The sequence below is a fragment of the Pinus tabuliformis genome, chromosome 2_2 (assembly GCF_031772625.1).
Source record: "Pinus tabuliformis cultivar Carrire ecotype Pingquan chromosome 2_2, CPIR1, whole genome shotgun sequence".
Taxonomy (NCBI): Eukaryota; Viridiplantae; Streptophyta; class Pinopsida; order Pinales; family Pinaceae; genus Pinus; species Pinus tabuliformis.
The window spans coordinates 50,253,965-50,275,935 of record NC_142300.1 but is presented as its reverse complement, the minus strand read 5'-3'; the positions used below and the strand labels follow the sequence as shown (position 1 = coordinate 50,275,935).

The 21,971-nt window shown below is 41.9% G+C and overlaps 1 protein-coding gene across 9 annotated transcripts in view; it reads left to right on the top strand.

Annotated features, from left to right (window-relative positions):
• LOC149191426 (alpha/beta-Hydrolases superfamily protein) overlaps window positions 1-21,971 on the top strand; it is a 567,598-nt gene that overhangs the window by 279,983 nt on the left and 265,644 nt on the right. For 8 of the 9 annotated variants that reach the window (XM_089404268.1, XM_089404262.1, XM_089404266.1 and 5 more), the window contains one exon: window positions 19,986-20,036. The exons of the other annotated variant lie outside the window; for it this stretch is intronic. In XM_089404268.1, coding sequence (XP_089260394.1) covers window positions 19,986-20,036 — 51 coding nt within the window. The remainder of the gene's footprint in view (window positions 1-19,985; window positions 20,037-21,971) is intronic. 9 annotated transcript variants of the gene reach the window in all.

The window sequence follows — 21,971 nt, the reverse complement described above, 5'->3', positions numbered from 1 at the left end:
TGATCTCCCACCAATCCAGCTCGTGGGAAGAATATAATGCATGGAAACCTGTGTATAGAATAAGTCTACTAGGCGGATGCTGGTCCATGCCCCACTCTTGTTGCTCCAACTGATCAAACAACAAGGAAAACTTTACCCCTCTCTCGGAAGGGTAAAGGTGTGAAAATGTCGTCACAAGCCCTGTCCATGTACTCTTTGAGAGGGCTACTGCTAGTACATACTACAACCTTGATGGCTGCCACTACACCTATTTGCACCTCATCAATGGGTGGACTCATAGATGGATGCACTATCATATCTAGAATATTCCCACTCATCTAACTGCAAACTTTGTGCTCCTCCAATCTACCAATCTCCTGCAAAGATTTCCAGTTAGGCTCTAGCACCTCCTAATGATAAGTGTTGATAACGTTGCTAGCTGCCTGTGCATCTGTCTGCTCCTCACCACTGGCTGGTCCAAAGGACAACTGCTCATCGTCCATCATGGGCTCAACATGAGCGACTAACTGACCCTCCACAAATGGCCCATCACACACACTGTGCTTATCATCCTCCTCATCCCTCACCATAAGTTGCTCATGCTGAATCACCGCGGGTGACTCATCTCCTTGAATGTCTCCCATGGGGTCTATCGACTGCTCGTCATACACCTATATCAAACATGGTTGCACATTTGAGCTACTAACACCTGTCTGCTCATGCTCCTTAGAGGAGTCATCGTGAGAACTCATGGACTCAACTTTAAGAGAATAATCCTCATCCTGAAAGTCAGGTGGAATCTCCCTCTGATCTACCCTTGTCACGTCCTTAGTGTCACCCAAACATGAGTGGTCACGTCTCCAAGGTTCCTTGCAAACAAAGCAAAGACCTTTTCTCCTCAGCTCATTCTTGCTGCATGGTTGGTCACCACAAATTCTCCGCAACTCCTCTTGGGTAAGATGTCTTCTGAAGAATCTCATGTTTTGCTCAACCACCCTTTTGGCTAGCTCATAGGCAGCTGGTGAGTCAACCTGTGCCTTCTTCCAAATGGCTAACAATTGTCTGCAACTATTTGCGAGTAACATCGCCTTCAACTAGTAATGAAGGTAAGATACCTTACATGTTGGCTTTTACCTCCTCAAGGTGATGCTCTCTGATGTTGGTGAAGACAGCTGGTGAGTCAACCTGTGCCTTCTTCCAAATGGCTAACAATTGTCTGCAACTATTTGCGAGTAACATCGCCTTCAACTAGTAATGAAGGTAAGATACCTTACATGTTGGCTTTTACCTCCTCAAGGTGATGCTCTCTGATGTTGGTGAAGAAGAATTGGCATATCTGAAGGATCAAATCATCCTGCTCTACATCATGCATGACTACGTAGGATCTGATTTTGGTCATACTGTCTAGGATCACACACCTTCTATCAAAGTTGGAGTTGTGAAATTTTTTAAATCTTTACAAACAGAAATCCTACTGCAATCACTGGTTTATCATCTTCTACTTGTTATTACATTCAACAAGTTATTTAATTTATAAACAATGATGAAAAAATCTACTACAAAGGACACTGACATACAGATCATAAACTGAAACAAATGAGACAAACACACAAGGGACACCCTTATTTTTGGACAAAACGTCCTTAGAAAAATCCAATGCGGGAAAACTAGTGCAACATATAGAGGGTTTGTATTATTACCAATGTTGCGAAAATCGCGATCAGATTAAATCGACGAGGGGGAAAAATCGGAAAAAATCGTAAAAATTTGGAAAAAACACTTAAAAATCAGGAAAAAATCAGTAAAAATCAGGAAAAAATCGAAAAATACAAAAATATTCATTTTTTTTCAATTTTTTTAATATCTAAAGCATCTACAACATAAAATAAATACATTGACACATAAATATGATAAAAGAACTAATATATAAGATATGTAATATCATTTCTAATGCTACATCACACATAACAGTGAATCATGTCCTGAATAGTAAGTCCTGACTCTTGAGTCCCAACTCAGCTTCAAAATATCAACAAAAAATATAATAATGTATCTGATATCATGAGTCATAATGTTATATACAATGAAATGAACCAAATAACTAATACTACTGATTTCCTTTGACCCTCTTGCGAGAAAATGCAGTAGCTTTCCCTCTCCCTTTAGATGTAGATGCCGATGGAGTTGGCAGTGGACTCTGCTGTGCTCTAGAAGCTGAAGAACTAGGAGCTATAGGAGGTTGACCACGTCCTCTATTGGTGGCAGGGGTAGCCTGGGTAGGTGGTGTCACCTCCTCCTCCTGTTGCTCCTCCACCTCCTCCTCCTCCTCTGTCCCCTCTACGCCTTCCACTACCTCCTGCTCTAACCAATCATCGACAGACTCAATGAGAGGCCTCTCGGCCTCAACCCTCCATGCAGCAGTGGTGTCAATCCCATCCAATAAGATGGCCTCCATCTCAGATATCCTCTCAAGTTGCCTCACCCACAATCGAAGATTGTAGTAGACGTAGACCATTTCATTAAATCGCTGGGACTCCAACTTGTACAAAGATCATAAAATAATAATTATAAAAAAAATATTATTTAATGAATTCAAAAAAATAATTGGAAATTTGGAATATTTTAAATTTTAAGTTTAACTTGTTGCACTTCTTATTGTGTATTTTTTCAAATACACTCCAGTTGCGCTCACATCCCGAGGAGCTACATGTTTAGTTGAGGATTCAAATGGAAAGATTTCGTAGATGGGGTACTCTGGCACCATAACTTCACCACCATGCATCTACAACAAAATTACGAATAAGATAAACATAAGAAAAAATGAAATTTGAAAGTTGAAGCAAAGTATGAAGTTATGAACTTGAAGAGACAATGAAATTTGAAACAAACTAAAAAATACCTGGCATTTTAGTCTTCCTATCAACCAAAGCCATCTCAAAGCTAAATGTGCCACCTGCCATTCTGTATATCTCCATTTCTTTGGAGATTTCTGCACGTTCTGCTGGAGATTATACCATCCTCTGAACACAGGTGAAGAATCCATCCATGATCTCAGCATCAAATAAGAACCCACAGGGGTAAGAAAATGTGGGGTTCAGGTAGATCCTTGCAACATGAATGGGACGATGGAGTGTATTGTTCCACCTTAAAAGTTTGTCTAGATAGAAGATTGAGGTATAGAAGTCTAATTTTGATCACTCATACTCCCTACAACTTCTATAGACATTGCTTGTTACATTTTACATCAAATAATTATTAAAAATCCTGACAAGTGGGAAATTAAAAACTGACATTTAGACACAACCAACTTTTGCGAAACTTTAGAGATGATCTAGTATGAGAATTTACATCAACTCTAGACACTAGGGTTCACCTAAGACTTTACCATCAAACGTCACTCTAGCTTTGGAGGATATTTGGGAGAAAAACTTAACTAATTATTTAGTGTTGAGAAACACTAATAATTAGCTAAGGAAGAAACTCCCTAAAGTGAAAACTCTCTTGCAAAATCTTAAGTTACCTAGGCCTTTTACATGGCTTTATTTTCATCATACTAGAATCATTTTTACAATAACCCCGCAGGGTTGCAGGATTTGGAGTACAAAATGATGACCAGAAGTTGAATGATGATGATGAATAGAATAGTCATAGGGCTTCAAGACTCATGAGAGGTGCACACATGTGTGCAGACTGAAGAAAGCTCTATATGGACTCAAGCAGGCTCCCAGGGCATGGTATGGTCAGATTGACAGTTACTTTCAGCAGATGGGATTTTTCGAGAGTGATGCTGATCCCAACCTTTACTATTTGATGGTAGAGGATGAGCCACTCATCCTAGTATTGTATGTGGATGATGTCTTCTTGACAGGGTCATCAGGGCTCATAGAGGACTGTAAGAGGAACTTGGTAGCAGAGTTTGATATGAAGGATTTGGGGTTGATGCACTATTTTCTAGGATTGGAAGCGTGGCAGAAGGACGGGGGGATCTTCCTCGGTTAAGGGAGATATGCTACAGATATTCTGAAGAGATCTAAAATGCAAGATTGTAGACCCGTGTCTAGGCCCATGATACCGACTAGAAGAAGATATATGCATCAAATGAGAAGGATGTTGACCCCACCTTGTATATACAACTCATTGGTTCTCTCATGTATTCAGTCGACACTAGGCTATATATTTTCTTTGCGAACGATACCCTCAGTCAATTTATGGTGGAGCCGAAGAGGATACATTGGATAGCATCGAGGCACATTTTTAGGTATTGTCATGTCCCTTTTCAAATACATTTGTAACAGGGTGTTGCTACACAATTTTGCACAATTTTGGCTAAGGAAGAGAACCCATCATTTTCGACTTAGGGACTTAGGAGGCAATTCGTCTTTATTTGGTTGCTAGTGGAATGTGGGGGCCACCCACATGGCAGTTCGAATCGTCCCTTTCGAATAGCTTGGAGGGAAACTCGAATAGGTGGATGGAGGGGCCCACATGAGGCCAGGGAGGCCCAAGGAGTTATAAGGAGGGAGAAGCTCTCATTTTGGATTCATTCTTACACCTTGCAATCAAAATTACTTAACTGTTTGCTTTGCTGTTTAGCTGAGTCAACTGGCTGTTTAGCCACAAATCTCTTAAGCGGGAGATTCAACCTGTACTTCGAGGGACCATTCATGCCCACCCTAGAGAGGTAGTTCCATAAGTATTTCAGGAGTTCTGGGAGTGTGTTACAGCACTACCATTCAGCCACAACAGGGAGTGCGTATTTCTGGCTAGCTAGAGAATACGCAGGGGGAGTTTGGAGCTATCAGTGATCAAGCATTTGCCGGGAGAGTTAGAGGATTGGGAGAGAAGCAAAGGGCCAACCTTTCTTGTGAGTTTCGGAGCCAGCAAAGCCAACATCCCAGCAGTTCGAATTACTGGGCTTGGGGACAGTGCAGAGGGCCAGTCCAACAATTTCGTGGAGCTAAGGAGCAGGTGCCATAGGCTGGAAGCCCATCCGGGAAGTCAGGGGATTGATAGCAGAGGCCAGCTCAGCACTTTGGGTCCATTCAGGAGGATTTATAGGCGGATTCTAGCAGGACAAGTTTTTTAGTTGCAGTTGAAGCTGGACTCCAAGGGGGTCGAATTTCAGAAGTCTAAACCAACCAAATTCCTTTCTGGGTTTTGGGCAAGGATCACACTCCTAATTTTATAGAATTTTATGGGCAGATCTAAGAGGTCAAACAAGGGTCCCAACTGAGCCAGCGACTCGAAGAGCTAAGGGGAATTTGGGCCAAAATTCTGAGGTCAACATTTGGCCAATTCCTTCGTGGGTTTTTCTGGGTTTAGGCCAAGGAGCAAGGAGCTGAAATATCATAATTTTCTGAGCATAGGAAGCAACGATTCCAACCCTTCGAAGTTAGTAGACATAACAATTTCCTGGGGTAGCGCAGTTCAGTTTGGTGCAGCAGTTGTAGTAGCCTTCAGTTCAACATTTTCTCACCTGGGTTTTGTCATGCTTGTCCATGGAGACTAGCTCAGGTGCACCATCCTATTGTACTATTGTATTTGCTCCTGAAGAAGTAATAAAATGGCTCAACAGTTCTCTATTTCCAGTGTTTCCATGGGTGCTTAATGTATATTTCATTTTTCTGATTGCTGGATTGTTTGCATGCTTTGTATATCACTTATATTCTTGTTTAGGAACATTACAGGTATATATGTGACACAATAACGTATGGATTGAAATATACTCGAGGGGATGATGTCAGATTATGTGGGTTCACAGATGCAAATGGTGCAGGCAGTTCAGTGGATAGGAAAAGTACCTCAGGGTACTGCTTTAGTGTTGGATCAAGGATGGTTTCTTGGTGCAACAGGAAGCAAAATTCGGTAGCAATGAGCTCTACAAAGGCAAAGTATATGGAAGCTAGCACAACGACATGCGAAGCTATATGGCTTCGGAAGTTGCTAGTAAGCTTGTTCAGGCAAAGGATGGAGGCGACCAATGTCTACTGTGATAATCAAAGTTGCAACAAGCTCTTTGAGGATCCAATGTTTCATGATAGGTCGAAACGGATAGATATTCAATGTCATTTCATCATAAATTGTGTGCAACATGGAGCAGTCCAACTACAATATGTTTCCACAGATGAGAAAGTTGTATATATACTCACGAAAGCTCTAGGGAGAGCTAAATTCGTTTATTTCAGAGAACATATGGGTATGGTAGAGAACTTGTTTCAGTAGCAGGGGTAGAGTATTTCAGATGTTTCTCAGTTGTAGTAGTTGCAATAGCAACAACAACAATTGAGAGGGAGTTGTAGTGCAGATCCAGAGTTGGCAGCAATACAGATAGTACAACAGTGTCAGCAGCAGCATAGATGCAACATTAGAGTTGCGCAGTGTAGTGGCAGACAGTCACAGTGGGCAGATATTAGCAGCATATGGAGGATGATGCAGAGTCATGGTGTTGGAGCAGTTCAACACTAGAACACCTTCCTCACTAAGAGGGAGTGTTAGTTATTGAAGCATCGAATGGCTAGTCTCGAGAGTTTGTGGAGAGGCTAAAACACAGATGTTCTCCAAAACCCAGAAATTGTTTATGGAAATTCCACCTAGAGATGGCTTAATTAAATTAATTGACCATAATTAAATAATCCCTAAGTCTAACTTAGGAAAAGTGGTTAGTTAATAGGATTTAATTGAGAAAGGTGTGAAACATATAGAAACTTACATGGATCAACTTAAAGATGATCTCGACCAACGATTAAGTTTTAATCGTGGCTGGTGGAGTTCCGACTGGAGATTACAAGAACAGTTCAATGGGAAGATGGAGAATACACCAACGTAATTCTCAGTGATCTGGGTAGTTCGATTTTCCATTGCAGGTGATTCAGCAGGAGAAATTGAGCCAGTAGATCGAGTAGTAGGCAAAGGGGTAGCAGAGCAGTATTCCAAAGCAGATTCCAATTCCAGAGAGTGAGAAAGAGGAGGCTGAAATTATTCTCCAAGAGGCTACGCAGGGGCAATGCAGAGCCTCAATTGAGCAGTTCGATTCAGCTGAATAGAAGCTCGTTTTCAATTCCAGAGGCTGTGAATATTTTCCAAAGTGTCGAAGAGATAGTTTCCTAGTCAACAACAAGCAGGACGACTTGATTTGCAGGAGTTTCGGGCTGAGAATGAGAGGGTTTGCACTAGGGTGACACAGGGCTTGCACAGAGCTAGGTGGACGACTTGCTTTTTAGACGCAGTCAGGATTGTTCCGAGAAAGGATAAAATCCCTCACTATATTTTTTTCAGTACTTTTCTTGGGTAGAATTGCGAGTTTGGTGATACTTTATTGTATTAAGAAATTTTGCTGTTGCATAATAATAAAAACTCTCACTGTTGCACTGGTTTTCACGCATTGGGTTTTTTGGGGACAATTGTCCAAAAATAACGATGTTATAATTTTTGTGTGTGGTAGCATTTTCATTTTCGCAGTGTTTTATTTGTGAAGATTGCAATGATTAATTTGTTGTTGTCGTAGCAATAAACTACATAATTAATTTTACAGTTAGAAGAATTAATTCTAGTTGTTGCAATAAAAATTTTAGTATTGAAATTTCACAATATATATTTGATGAAGACACTTCTAGAGAAGGGCCAATCGACATGTCAAGGGAGGGAAATGAAAATTAATTTTGAAATTTCAAACTTTTAATTTGGAGCCAAAAACCCCAAATGACTTTTAGGCCCTGTTACCCACCACTTTGTAGGTGATATCCCTAGGAGAATTTTTTTCTCCAAGATGGTCCTCAACTGGTAGCCAACAGCCAGCAGCTAGCTCATTGTGCCATCTTCTCCGCTCCCTGAGCTAGCCATGTGGTCCCTCACCCATCTTCCATGATCGTATGTTTGAAGGTGGGCTTCTCGAATCTAAAGGTAAGCCTTGTCATTTGGAAATTGAGTATTGTAGTTTGCTTATCATGGACACTTCTGGGTATGGATTAATGGGGGGATTTGGCAGAAAGAATGGGCTAGGTCTGTGCTTCTGTCCCCTAGAACTATTTTAGGAATTAACCTTGGATTCTAGTCCCGTGGGATTTCTTTTATTGACCATTTGGTTCCAAGCATGGTATTTCACGGGAAACACTGATTTTGGTTTCGTGGTCCTGCTCCTTTATCCGCTTATATTACCCTCTTTCCATCCATTATTGCCCCATCCATCATTTTTCCCACCTGGGTCCACATCCCTCCATTGGGTCCACATAGGGTTAGCTTGCCCCTTTCCCTTGCCCACACCTTGGGTCATGGCCTGGAATGAAGCTCGGAGGTTGATGCAGCTGAAAAGAAAGTTAAAAGCATATATGGCCACATTCAACAAGAAAAGTACCACAAAATGCAAAAGATGGTTGGGATAAAAACATTTTAGCACGTGGGCAAAAGCCAATACATGAGCTCTACTTGATCATCATGGCCATCACCCTGGTTCCTACAGGTTCTATGAGCTTTCTTCATCATATACAAACCCATGATTGTCCCAACCCTTGGTGGGCGATGAACCGCCCCACCTTAAAAAGGGGATTCCACTGCTATATCTTACACATCATGCTCTAACCCCTTGAGCCTCGAGCAGTCAATCAAAGAAAATCATAAAAAAGGCAAAAGGCATAAAAGAAGGGTGGAAAAATGAAGGCAGGGGCACCTCATGTACCATGATTGCTCCCACCTATACATTATAAACCCAAGTGTGGGGTTCCCTCTTATGAGATATCCAAGCATGTGACCCAGGGTTGCCCATTCTCATTCCCTACTTCATTCACCTATCTGCCACATGCCACCACCTTTTGAAGGATGTACCTTGACTATATTATCCCCTTTAGAAGTAGAAACCACCTAATAGGGCGCTTGGTTAACCCCATTTGGAGTTTAGGAGATATTGACACATCTCGAAGACCATTATGGAAGGGCAGGTGTTAAGTTATGGTATGTTCTATGCTTATAACAGTTTACTTCTTTTTCTTATTATATTCCATCGATTAGCAATCACATGCACATTAAGTAAAGTGCAGATAGAACATTAAACGATCGACAGAATACAAGCCAAGACAAGAGACACAAGATGTGGCGGCTAGCTAGGGACAAACCCCACAATGTGTGGGGAAACCCTTTGATCAAATCTTCTTTTATCTTCAATAATTCAGCAGAGAGAAATAGTACAATAAATCTGATTCATATCAGCAGTAGCAAACCCTAGATCAGCAACATCAGCATTAGCGGCTTCATTATCAAACTAGGGCAGACCATATCTCACAAACCGACCGTCGGATTGACTTCATTCCACCACCAAAAGTTTCGGCTTCCAGAGGAGGTTCAGATGAACCTATAGCGCAGTTTAGATGAGGAGATCTTCTAGGCCACGCAAGTCAATCTTTACTTCTGCAGTTGCAGCTTCAGTTTCAGCAGTTTCCGGCTTCAAACTAGGGCAGTCGATATCTTGCAAACCGTTCGTCGGATTGACTTCATTCCACCACCAAAAGTTGCGGCTTTTAGAGGAGGTTCAGATGAACCTATAGCGCAGTTCCAAAGAGGAGGTCTTCTAGGCCACGCAGGTCAATCTTTACTTCTGCAGTTGCAGCTTTAGTTTCAGCAGTTTCTGGCTTCAAACTAGGGCAGTTGATATCTTGCAAACCGTTCGTCGGATTGACTTCATTCCACCACCAAAATTTGCGGCTTTCAGAGGAGGTTCAGATGAACCTACAACGCAGTTCCAAAGAGGAGATCTTCTAGGCCACGCAAGTCAATCTTTACTTCTACAATTGCAGCTTCAAATTCAACAGCTTCCAGCTTCACATGTGTGAGAGAGAGACCCATTTCAGCACAGTAGAGAAGAGACTCATTTCTGTGTAGTAGAGAGAGAGAGAGATGTGATGAGATGAGTGAGTCCAAATGAGGAAAAGTCCTCTTATATTTATACACAACGTTGGTGGGTGAATAGATGCGACTGTTGGGCTTCTGAGCCTATATGAGTTGTAGGTCGACTTGGTAATAATTCCATAATCAAAATAAATTCATATCTCCATGAATACTTATCGGAATCGAATGATCTTTATATCAATCCTACACCTCTCGACGAGAGGAATCTAATAAAAATATTATCAGCCATGAATAAGATGACCCACATGAAGTTTTGCCCTGGTTGCCAATTTTAACACTCCCTCTCAACCATGGAGAACTTCATCTGCAATCTGTCTATCGGTCGTTACTATTCATCCATCAAATGCACTGCCCTGTACAGCCTGACCCTTGCCCTACTCTGCTCTATTCTGCCTGTTCTGCTTTGTCTTGTTCTGCCATGCACTGATCTGTACTGTTTTGCTCTGTTCTGCTCTGCTCTTGCATTGTTCTGTTCTGCTCTGCTTTTGTCCGAATTATGAAGAAGAAGAAATGATCGAGGATGTATCATACTGACTCAAAGTCAGTCTCAGAGTATGTACCACTGGTCCCAGACCAGTCTCAACCAACCCGAAGTCAGCGTCATAGTGAGTACAACTCCACTGGTCCTAGACCAGTATCATCCTCCACTGACTCAAAGTCAGTCTCAGAGTGCGTACCACTGGTCCCAGACCAGTGTCAGCCGACCCGAAGTCAGCTTCATGGTAAGTACCATTCCTACCACTGGTCCTAGACCAGTATCGCAGTCTCAGAGAGTGTACCACTGGTCCCAGACCAGTCTCAACCGACCCGAAGTCAGCGTCATAGTATGTACCACTCTCACTGGTCCCAGACCAGTACTGCACTGACACGAAGTCAATCTCGGAGTATGTACCACTGGTCCCAGACCAGTCTCAACCGACCCGAAGTCAGCGTCATAGTATGGTACAACTCCTACCACTGGTCCCAGACCAGTATCGCAGTCTCAGAGAGTGTACCACTGGTCCCAGACCAGTCTCAACCGACCCAAAGTCAGCGTCATAGTATGTACCACTCTCAGTGGTCCCAGACCAGTACTGCACTGAAACGAAGTCAGTCTCGGAGTATGTACCACTGGTCCCAGACTAGTCTCAACCGACCCGAATTCAGCGTCATAGTATGGTACAACTCCTACCACTGGTCCTAGACCAGTATCATTGATCCCAGATCAATGGAGGTCATCCTAGCGTAGGGAGTACGGTAGATACAACGATGCGTCCATCGGTACTACTATGGTCCCTAACTTCATTTCCCTGCTCATTGATCAGACGAGAGGTACTTCCCATGAGTCCCACACTGCATGGGTAGGATGCCTCGACAGGAGAACTAATCAATCCTGCTACAATCGCCGTGGAGAACACATCAATCCAGGCTGCCATGGAGAACACATCAATCTAGGCCTCACAGGAGAACTAATCATCCTGCTACACAGGAGAGCGAAACATCCTGTTCCACAAGAGAGCGAATCATCTTGTCCCACAAGAGAGCGAATCATCTTGTTCCAGTGTGCACCACCAGGGGAGGGTGAGTCACCTTGTGGTCATATGTTGCACCAGTAGGAACCGCAAGCCCTCAGAGCTCCCAGAGCTCATTGTGTGCAACATGCAGGACCCTTGTACAAAGGTTTCTTGCCGACTCCAAGTCGTTTGGGAAAATCACAGATTAGATCTTTCCTCGGGGCTTTGACAAGGTTTATCAACCTGTACATCATCTTAATGTGATGGAGCTTCCTTGCTCATCGACTTACCATATCCCAGATGATGTCTATCTGTTGAAGCAATTGACGAATACAGGATTCCTCAATAATCGAATCCCACCTTTGGTTGTTACAGAGAATCACAGTGGTATCCAATGTAAATCCAAACAGCTCACTGAAGAGCTTTCGCAACCAGACTGCCTCACACGAGGTTATGCTAGCAACAATATATCCTGCTTCGGCGGTGCTCAAAGCCACCGACTTTTGCTTCCTGCTCATCCAGGATATCGAAGCAGATCCCAAGGTGAAACAGTACCCGGAAGTGCTCTTACGGTCCACCACACTGCCTGCCCAATCAACATCAGTATATCCAAGTAGTCTCACATCTCCGACAGTGTATCTTAATCCATGAGATATTGTGTCCTGAAGACATCTCTGAAGATTGATTCCTGGCATCAATCCAGTGAGGCTCAACCAAATATGAGCTCACAATGCTAACTGCAAAACATATGTTCGGACGGAGGTTCACCAAGAACATCAATGCGAATGAGTTTTTGAAACTCAGAGGCATTTCCCAAGTCTGGTCCGACATCACTACCATATAACTTCTAAAAGTTAAGATCCTCGAGGTAGTCACAGGCTTGCAGTCCATCATACCGAATCTTTCCAATATATTTACCACGTATTTTCCTTGAGATAGGAAAATTTCTCTTGGCTTCTGCCACACTTCAAGTCCTTGGTCCTTCATTTCAAATTCAGAAGCCATCTCCCTCTTATATTTGTGAATGAGAGGGTTTGCACCTGTTAGAAAGAGGTCATCCACATACAACACCAGTATGAGAGGCTTGTCATCTTCAACCTTAAAGTAAAGGTTAGGATCAGCTTCACTCCTAGTGAATCCCAACTTCATCAAGTAGCTATCGATCCTCTTATACCATGCTTGGGGTGCTTGCTTCAGCCCATAGAGAGCCTTCTTCAACCTGCATACATGAGATTTTCAATCATAAATCTCAAATTCTTCTGGTTGCTCCACATAGACCTCTTCTTTGATAGAACCATGCAAGAACGCGGTCTTAACATCCATCTGATGTAGGTTCCATCCTTGTGAAGCCACAAGGGCTATGATCAAGCGGATGGTCGCATATCTGGCAATAGGTGCAAATATCATAGTCTATACCTCCCTTCTGGGATAAACCACGAGCAACAAAATGAACCTTATACTTTTCCATACTTCCATTTGCTGCATGCTTTATCTTGTAAAGCCATTTTGAAGTAACAATTGTCTTGTCTAGGGTCTGGGAACTACTTCCCAGACATCATTCTCCATAATAGACTCATATTCTAAGGTCATAGCATCCTTCCATAGTTAATGCTTGATGACATCTGAGAATGATGAAGGTTCATTTTGTATGATCGTCCTCATGATGGTCAGGTATCCCTGATACCTGTTAAGTTTCTTACTTTGATGGAAGGTTCCTCAGGGTGCAACATGTCCTTCAACATCATCAAGTATCCCCCTAAGCCATGAAGGCCTCTTCCTAGAAGAGGAAGGCTCATGTGGATGAGGATCAATCGGATCCATGGGTTCTTCTACATCAGGCATTGATTCATCATCCTTTTCTTTCGGTTCCCTGGTGTCGGCTTCTTGAGAGCTACTCAAAGTCAACAGATTGTCCACCTTGCTGAGAGCCATATCTTTGTCAAAGGTGACATCATGACTAATCACGACTTCCCTTTGACCGGTGGTGAACATTTCTTCAGGAGTTTAGGAACCTAATGCTTGATGAGGGCATCGATTTTGTACATATACGACGGTGATTGTAGTTTCAGCCCATAGAAACTTTGGAAGTCTTTGATCATGTAGCATGGCCCGGACAGCTTCCATCATCGTGTGGTTCTTCCTTCCCACCACACCATTCTGCTCAGGAGTATGTGGTGTAGAAGTCTCCCTCTTAATGCCAACCTCAAGTATGCCTGAGTAAACCAATTGTAATATATCAGAGGTCTTGCTTTGGCTTGAGGGGAATGGTCCCCTTTTGAGCTTTCCTTTGGCACATCCCGGACATACGCCTTCTTTCTCTACTTGGAATTCGGGCATTCCTGTTACCATCTGTCTTACATCAGGTAGAGCTTTGTAATGAAGGTGGGAAAACCTCCGATGCCAAAGTTCGGACTAAAGAGTTGTGTCACAAGACATGACACCTGGCGGACTTCCATCGACCTGATATAATAAATCAACACTAAACCCAAGAGTAAAGGCATCTTTAACATTATTTTTCCATATACATACCTTGCCATTGCTGAAGGTTACCTTGTAGCCTCTGTCTTCCATTGCCAAGATGGACACTAGGTTCCTTTTGAGGTCAGGTGCATTTAATACATCCTGGACTTTCTAGCCTTCTTGAATGGTTGTCCTCTTCCTCGATCTCCAACTCTCCTCTTACCTTTGCTGTTGAATTTGTCATTCCTTTGATTTGCCATCAGAGGGATTTTGATCATCGTCCCAGTGTGAGTCCTTTCTTCTCTGTGCATGAGAAGAAAGTCAATCTTTACTTCTGCAGTTGTAGCTTCAGTTTCAGCAGTTTCCGGCTTCAAACTAGGGCAGTCGATATCTTGCAAACCGTTCGTCGGATTGACTTCATTCCACCACCAAAAGTTGCGGCTTTTAGAGGAGGTTCAGATGAACCTATAGCGCAGTTCCAAAGAGGAGATCTTCTAGGCCACGCAGGTCAATCTTTACTTCTGCAGTTGCAGCTTCAGTTTCAGCAGTTTCCGGCTTCAAACTACGGCAGTTGATATCTTGCAAACCGTTCGTCGGATTGACTTCATTCCACCACCAAAATTTGCGGCTTTCAGAGGAGGTTCAGATGAACTTACAATGCAGTTCCAAAGAGGAGATCTTCTAGGCCACGCAAGTCAATCTTTACTTCTGCAGTTGCAGCTTCAAATTCAACAGCTTCCGGCTTCACATGTGTGAGAGAGAGACCCATTTCAGCGCAGTAGAGAAGAGACTCATTTTTGCGTAGTAGAGAGAGAGAGAGATGTGATGAGATGAGTGAGTCCAAATGAGGAAAAGTCCTCTTATATTTATACACAACGTTGGTGGGTGAATAGATGTGACTGTTGGGCTTCTGAGCCTACATGAGTTGTAGGTCGGCTTGATAATAATTCCATAATCAAAATAAATTCATATCTCCATGAATACTTATCGGAATCGGATGATCTTTATATCAATCCTACACCTCTCGACGAGAGGAATCTAATAAAGATATTATCAGCCATGAATAAGATGACCCACATGAGGTTTTGCCCTGGTTGCCAATTTTAACAGCAGGTCATTATGAAGTCCCCACCTGTAGTCCATGATTAGGTAAGCTCATTTACTCGATTTCTCTAATGAATTGTTGTACTGGAAGGCTAGGGGATGCATTGGATCTTATGCTGGATTGCATATGGTTTCCATTTGGGTTTGGTCTCCCTATACGAGGTCCTAATCCTCCGGAGGGCTACATTGGCACATGTAGGGTGAGCATTGAGAGCCACGGGCCTCCACAACAACAGATTGTACTCCATGGATCCCCACAACCATTTAGAGATTGCTTGTGGTTCACTCATTGGACGAGGAGGATGCACCTGATCCATCATGCCCAGTCGACCCAAAATCTACACCATACACTTGTCAGATGATCCGGGACTTGCACGATGATGTGGCATCACCTACACCATCATCCTATCCCTTACAAGCGATCTACAAGAATCTTTGATTTGTTTGGAGACCCATGAGGACACTTGTGTGCTTCCCCACATGCCATTTGAAGCACCACAGGTTATTACAAGGGGCTAACCCCTTGTCCACTGCTTTTGAGGGTCCTATTCTTCATTATGGCACCCATGGACCTCACTAGGCCTCTTAGAGGGCCCTACGATATGCATAGATTATTATTTGACCTGTTGAGAGGCTTACTTTTTCATTTATGAGTTAGTTTGGTAGGCTTGTCACCAAATGTCTTATTGTTAACACATTATTTTATTTTTGGGGCTTATGTACGCCAAGGAGGCTAATTCGAACTCCTAAGCTGTGTATAAATAAGAGTGAGATGAGTTCATTTCTCATCATCATTTTGGATTGGGGCTCTCTCTTCTTTAGAGAATTTCACACTTTTTTCGGAGGATGAATTGGAGCATTTGTGGATGAATTTTGATGTATGGTTATTGATCTATCTTCTCTTGGAGCTTCTTTATTGTCATTTTTGAATGGTTGGATATACTCTACTACATGTAAGTACAAAATTTTGATGCTATTCTTGTTACTTTTGTCATATATGATGGATTGGGATTTTCGTTGTTTTAGGGCTAATTGTTGCATGCAATTATTACTTAATATTGTGGGATTGTCTCTATTATAACGTTCTCTCCATGTATGGGCCATGTAGTGTGAGCGAAATCTCCTAGGGGTAAAATCTGACCTTGATAAGCCATTCCTCTTATGCATTTGAAGTATAAAAGCTGCAAGATTGCTTTCACTTGACCTAGAGGGTTTGTGAAGTAATTTTGAGGCCTCCTTGACTAGGAACCAAGAAATCTTGCACATAATCAACATAGACTCCATTCTCCCGAGGAGTAAGGCACTAATCTACCAAGGGTGGTCACCAAAACTCTTATTCTTGCACCTTCTTCCAAGTCTAGCCACATTGGGGCGCCTAGGGCGTCGATTTCCCGACAAGCTAGCCACTGAAAAAATTCAATCTCCTAGGGTCTCCTGTGCTGGCCTTCCCCTAACCATCCAAATTTGAAGACATTTCAACGGTGGAACTGTGAAAAAAACCAAACCCTAGCTCTGGGACCAAAACTTGCCCTGCCATCCCCAAGGCTAATACTTCCCAGGGTCAAACCAACATCTTTGTGTAATTATATTTTCTTTGATCCTCTCTCCACCTTGTGTAGGGTAAGAATATCATTGGTTGCTACATTCCTTCCTCATACCCTAGATTGGGTCCACTTGGCCCTGTGTGGTCCCACTCCTTTGAAAGACCATTCTTCAAGAACCATCCGGGATACCAATTCTAACAAGGATTTTAGGGATTGGGAAACTCCTTCACACGTCTTATCCCATAAACCTAACCCTCAAATCCTCTCTTCCTTTCCCTAGATTACCTAGTACCTTGCTTACAAAGCAAGCAATCTTTATCCTTCAAATTCTGGGAAAGGGTTATTCGGGTCACTCATATCCATTGACTTATCCTTCATTAGTGACTCCACACATACCAGGTCTCCTCCCATTGGTGAAAGTCCGTAAACAGAAGGAAGCCTTAGCTAGGGTGACAGTGGGGTAAGACTCCATTTGTTGCCCTTGGCCTAACATTTTCCCTTTAGGGATTTCCTGTAGCTCCCCTGCTAGTTTGAGTGGTAACAGGACCAACAAAATATTTAATTTAATCTTTTAATGAAAGCCCTTCTTGGATTCATATTTTGAGTAATTTCTAGCTAATGATAGGCTGCCATTTCATCACCTTTTGGGGACTTTGAGCATAGGAAGGGGGCTTCAATCTTCAATTGAGCATATCTCTGCAACCGAGATGAACCATGAGGCATGCCATATATCGTTGGAATTGACACGATGAAGAGAATCAAATGAAGGTGATATTGCGATCAAAATCACTGCCCTTTGCATCCTTTTTCGTCAACAAGTGCGGGGAATCTAGGGATTCTCGTAATTTGGAGCTCCCAATCAATGTAAACTGGACGAATATTAAGAGCGTTCAAGAATTGACGTTGGCATGAATGACAACACCATTCAACACAAAGGACAGAAAGAGCACCTTGGGGTGTTGCTTCATCTTGGGGTTGACTATGAAATCCTAGTTTAGCAGGAAGTAGATTTTTGTCACACTTAGTATAATAGAGACAAAGTACATCGTAGCAAGTGCCGCAAGTCAAGAGCATTATGGCTTTGGAAGCCACTTCCAGGACTATTTGATGAGAAGCAAGAGACAACCTTGATATTTTGTGATAATCAAAGTTGTGTCAAGCTTTCGAGGAATACAATTTTTTATGATAGGTTGAAGCATATTCAAATCAAATATCACTTAATCTAAGATATGGTTGCAAAGAGGAGTAGTGAAGCTCCAGTACATATCCACAAATGAGCAGATTGTGGAAATTCTCACCAAGCCTTTATCTAGAGTGAAGTTTGTATACTTTAGAGACAAGCTTGGCGTAATGCAGAATGTCTCCCTCGTTGAGCGGTAGTGTTGATGTCTTTGCAAGATCAAGTAGACCATCTCTTGAGAATCCATGCCCATTTAGCTGGGTGATGCTGATTTGACCAGGGGAGATGGATACATTCACCTAAATAGTCATGCTAATTTGGCCAGGGGTGAATATCCCAAGAGTAGACCTTCTCCTTAGAGGCCATGCTGATTTGGCTGGGACATGCTGATTTGACCAGGGGAGTTGGATGCATTTACCTGAGAAGCCATGCTAATTTGGTTGGGCCATGTTTATTTGGTCAAGGTTAAATGGCTGAGGTTACTCACATTGCCTGCTCCAGGATGGAGTGATCTATATTTATAGACATTCATGTGAGTGGACGCTATATCAACATAGCAAGCTCATGAACTTTTCTTGTGGAAGGAGAAATTTCAGCTAAGGGGAGATTTGTTTGTAGCTAAGGAAAATACCTCCCTCGCTAAGGGGGAGTGTTGATTTTTTGTAGCATTAGGAGGTATTCTAGCATGGCAAAAGGGGTCTCCAAATTGTCCTAGAAAAACTAAAATAAATTTATTTTTGGAGTGACAAGTTGGCCCAAGAAGTCAAGTCGGCCCAACCAATAAAAGGATGCGTTCCTTGGTTATTTCACCCTAAGTCGACAAGTATAAATAGAAGATGCGATACCTCATCTTTCTTTACCAACAAAGAGTAAGTTTTTCTCTGTCATTAGCATTCTTGGACAACTGTATGTGTGGAGAAAGAGTATCTGTTTAACTGAGATTGATTGGTTGTTGATTGAGCTTTTGACCTCTATTTGACCGAGATTTTGATTGGGGGTTGACAGCAGATCGCAAGATTGTTGATTGCAGGCTGATCTTAGGGTTCACTTTAGACCACAGTTGACCGCAGGCTAGCTATTTGACCAGCGTTGACTGCTATGTATTTTGGCTGGTTTGACCAGCATTGACTTGCTGTTGTTTGACTAGGTTTGACTAGTATTTGGACTTGGGTTATCAGAACAGATTTTTAGACGAATTGTTGATTTGTAAACCTTGTTGAAGAATAATTTCTCCTAAAGAAAAGTTGTTGGGTTTCCCCAGGTAAAATCATTGTCTCTATTGTGCATGGTTGTCTTTCTATGATCTTTACTGTTTCCGTCACATTTACGGTTGAAATTTTCTGGAGTGTAATTATTCAATGATAGTAGTGGCATAAAATACTGTGTGAAAAAACATTAGGAAGTAATTATTTGGCAGAAAATTGTACCTACTACATCTTGTAGAAAAATCAACAACTTTGAGTGGTTTTACTCATGATCTTTGGAGATTGTTCGCCTTGGAGACGTCTGCATCTACCTTAGAGAAGACTTAAGAATCTTCCATTGCACTCTTTGAGATTTGTTGAGCATCGACAACTTTGGAGGCTAGATGTTCCACTTTGGGTCACTTTCATTCCCTCTTTGATGGAGACATCCCTCTTTCTTGGGGCTTTTTAACTTGGATTATTGTACATCTGTATATTTATTCATTGACCTACTTTTGGTCATGGTAGAGATTAAAACAATTTTTATGCTTTTTCAAAACCATCCTAGAAATCAATTTCTGGGCAATGTTCGCAATGCATTTCCTAGCACTTATATAAAATAATAGAAGCTTATAACGTGGAATGCAGTTGTTTCTGTCCGTTTATATTTGTGATTTTATTTGTATATTTTATTTCAGGTATTATTCTTTTGAATAAAATGCATCTTATAACATATTTACTATCCAAGCTTTGGATGATTTTTCTTCTTTCCCTTTATTATTTTTTTTTACTTTAATATGTATAGTTGACATTTCTTAGTGCACAATAAACACCCAAAGTATATGTGCATTTACTATGTTATTTAAAATGGTGCCTTCTGAGACTGAATACACAACATCATAGGTTGTGTTGAGTATAACGTTTCCTTAAAAGTTTAGATTTTTTTCATCCCTTTCATTGCCTTTACTTTCTTGTTACTAGAATTAGATAAAATGTAACTATATATGGATGCTCCTCTTTACTTGGAAAGGAACTTTTCCTCTTATTGAAAACAGTTTTTAGACTTATGTTGGAATGCTTTTCCCCTCTCTACTATGGAAGAATTTTTTCATCCTTACTTTTTAATGATTGCTTGTATTCTATACAGTATTCTATGGTGCGAAACTTCACTTTTATGGGAATGACTGAGTTTAAAAAGGTAATTCTTTCAAAATTCGCCATATACAAGTAAGTTTGTAGCAGAATTGTTTTGATTTCCCATATTGTTTTTGGAGAAGAAGCACAATTATTATTTTAGTATAAAAAATATTGCAGTTTGTTTCAAGAGCTTTTAGAGTGTAGAAATTATGCTGAATATTTGCAACTACTCTTGAAGTTTTAATCAAAATCACAAGACACAAACTTACTCTACTTCTCTGTGGACATTAATTCACAATTTAGAACAAAAATCTCAGACATGCAATAAGAAATCACACACATGCAAATAGTATTTTTTCTAGGGAAAACAATCTGCTAAAAACTCCAATGCCTGCGTGCATTAATTTGACAAATAGAGATGTATTACAATTTCTTTGCTCAATTGAGCACAACCTGCAAGTGCATAACCTATCTCTTTGCTCATTGAGAAGCTCTGATCCAGACTTCCTCAAATTTTTCTTTTGCTTGAGCTCCTATTTCCTTGCGTTGTTCCTTGAGAAATTAGGCCCTTAGTATTTAGGAATTTCTCCAAAATGGATTGCGCAATTCCTTAGGTTGATCATCTGACTGCATGCAACACTTGTACACTCAAGAGTCAAGGCTAGTCTACAACTAATGTTACATTGCCTTGGAATCTCCATTGAGCCTGTGGAACTAGAATTCTTTGCATGCACTAGCTATTTTGGGCTGATTGACCAGTTAACTGGATGATCACTGAGTTTGACTGAAGTCCCACTACACAATTGACCCTCCACTAGTTCCTTCAACAATTAGAACTAGTTTAACTGAAAACAACCTTAGATAACTGACCTTGATTGCTACAAATTAGAAATCACACATGCTTAACTGAAGTATAACTCCTCCAACTCGATTTTACTGAGTAAATTGGGTGACACAAGCCATGTCACATAAGTTAATTGCATCCAAGTTGTCCACTGACGTGGATGTTGATTTGGGGTAGCATCGGATGTGCTCTAGCCATGAAAATTGGTGGAGAGGCTAAGGCACATGAGATCTCCAATACCATGAAAGGGTTTGGGCAGATTCTAAAGAGTTTGGGAGATAGTAAAATAATTAATATTTTTAATGGAGTCCCTAAGTCTAAACTTAGGGAAAATAAAATATTAATGTGAATTAATAATAAACTGTGTTAGAATGGTCCAAAAGTCATGGATCAAGCCAGATCTAATCTTAGCCATTGATTAGGGACTTAATCTTGGCTGTTGATTTGTCAACGAAAAAAGTATAAGAGGAGGCTTGGGGGTCACTTGGAGAACATATCAAGAGATCAAGATTTCGATTTTCTGGGGCTGGGTTTGCTAAGAAAGTTGAGAGAATGATCAGAGTTGCAGCTGAGGGGCAGTGAATACAAAAGCAGGGAGGCAGAGATAGCACCGGGAGGATCAGCGCAGTAGCCGGAGAGAGGGATGCAGAAGTAGCCAAGGGTTCACGCAGAGCTAGCCAGGGCTCCCGCAGAGACAGCCAAGAGCTACGCAGTGCCTCAGAGGGCCAGCGTGGGTGACGCAGAGGGCCAGAGGACTGACGCAGTGCCTCCAGACGCTGACGCAGGCCAAGCTAGAGTGATGCTAGGTTAACGCTGGGCCAAAGAAAGGCTGACGCAGTCCCTAGAGGCTGACGTTGTGGTTTCGTGGGAAGATTAGAGATGTAGAGCTGTTGGAGTGTTTATCTGGGGTTTCTTTGCTCAATTGAGTGCAACCTGCAAGTGCATAACCTATCTCTCTGCTCATTGAGAAGCTCTGACCCAGACTTCCTTGCTTGAGCTCCTATTTCCTTGCGCTGTTCCTTGAGAAATTAGGCCCTTATTATTTAGGAATTTCTCCAAAATGGACTACGCAATTCCTTAGGTTGATCATCTGACTGCATGCAACACTTGTACACTCAAGAGTCAAGGCTAGTCTACAACTAATGTTACACT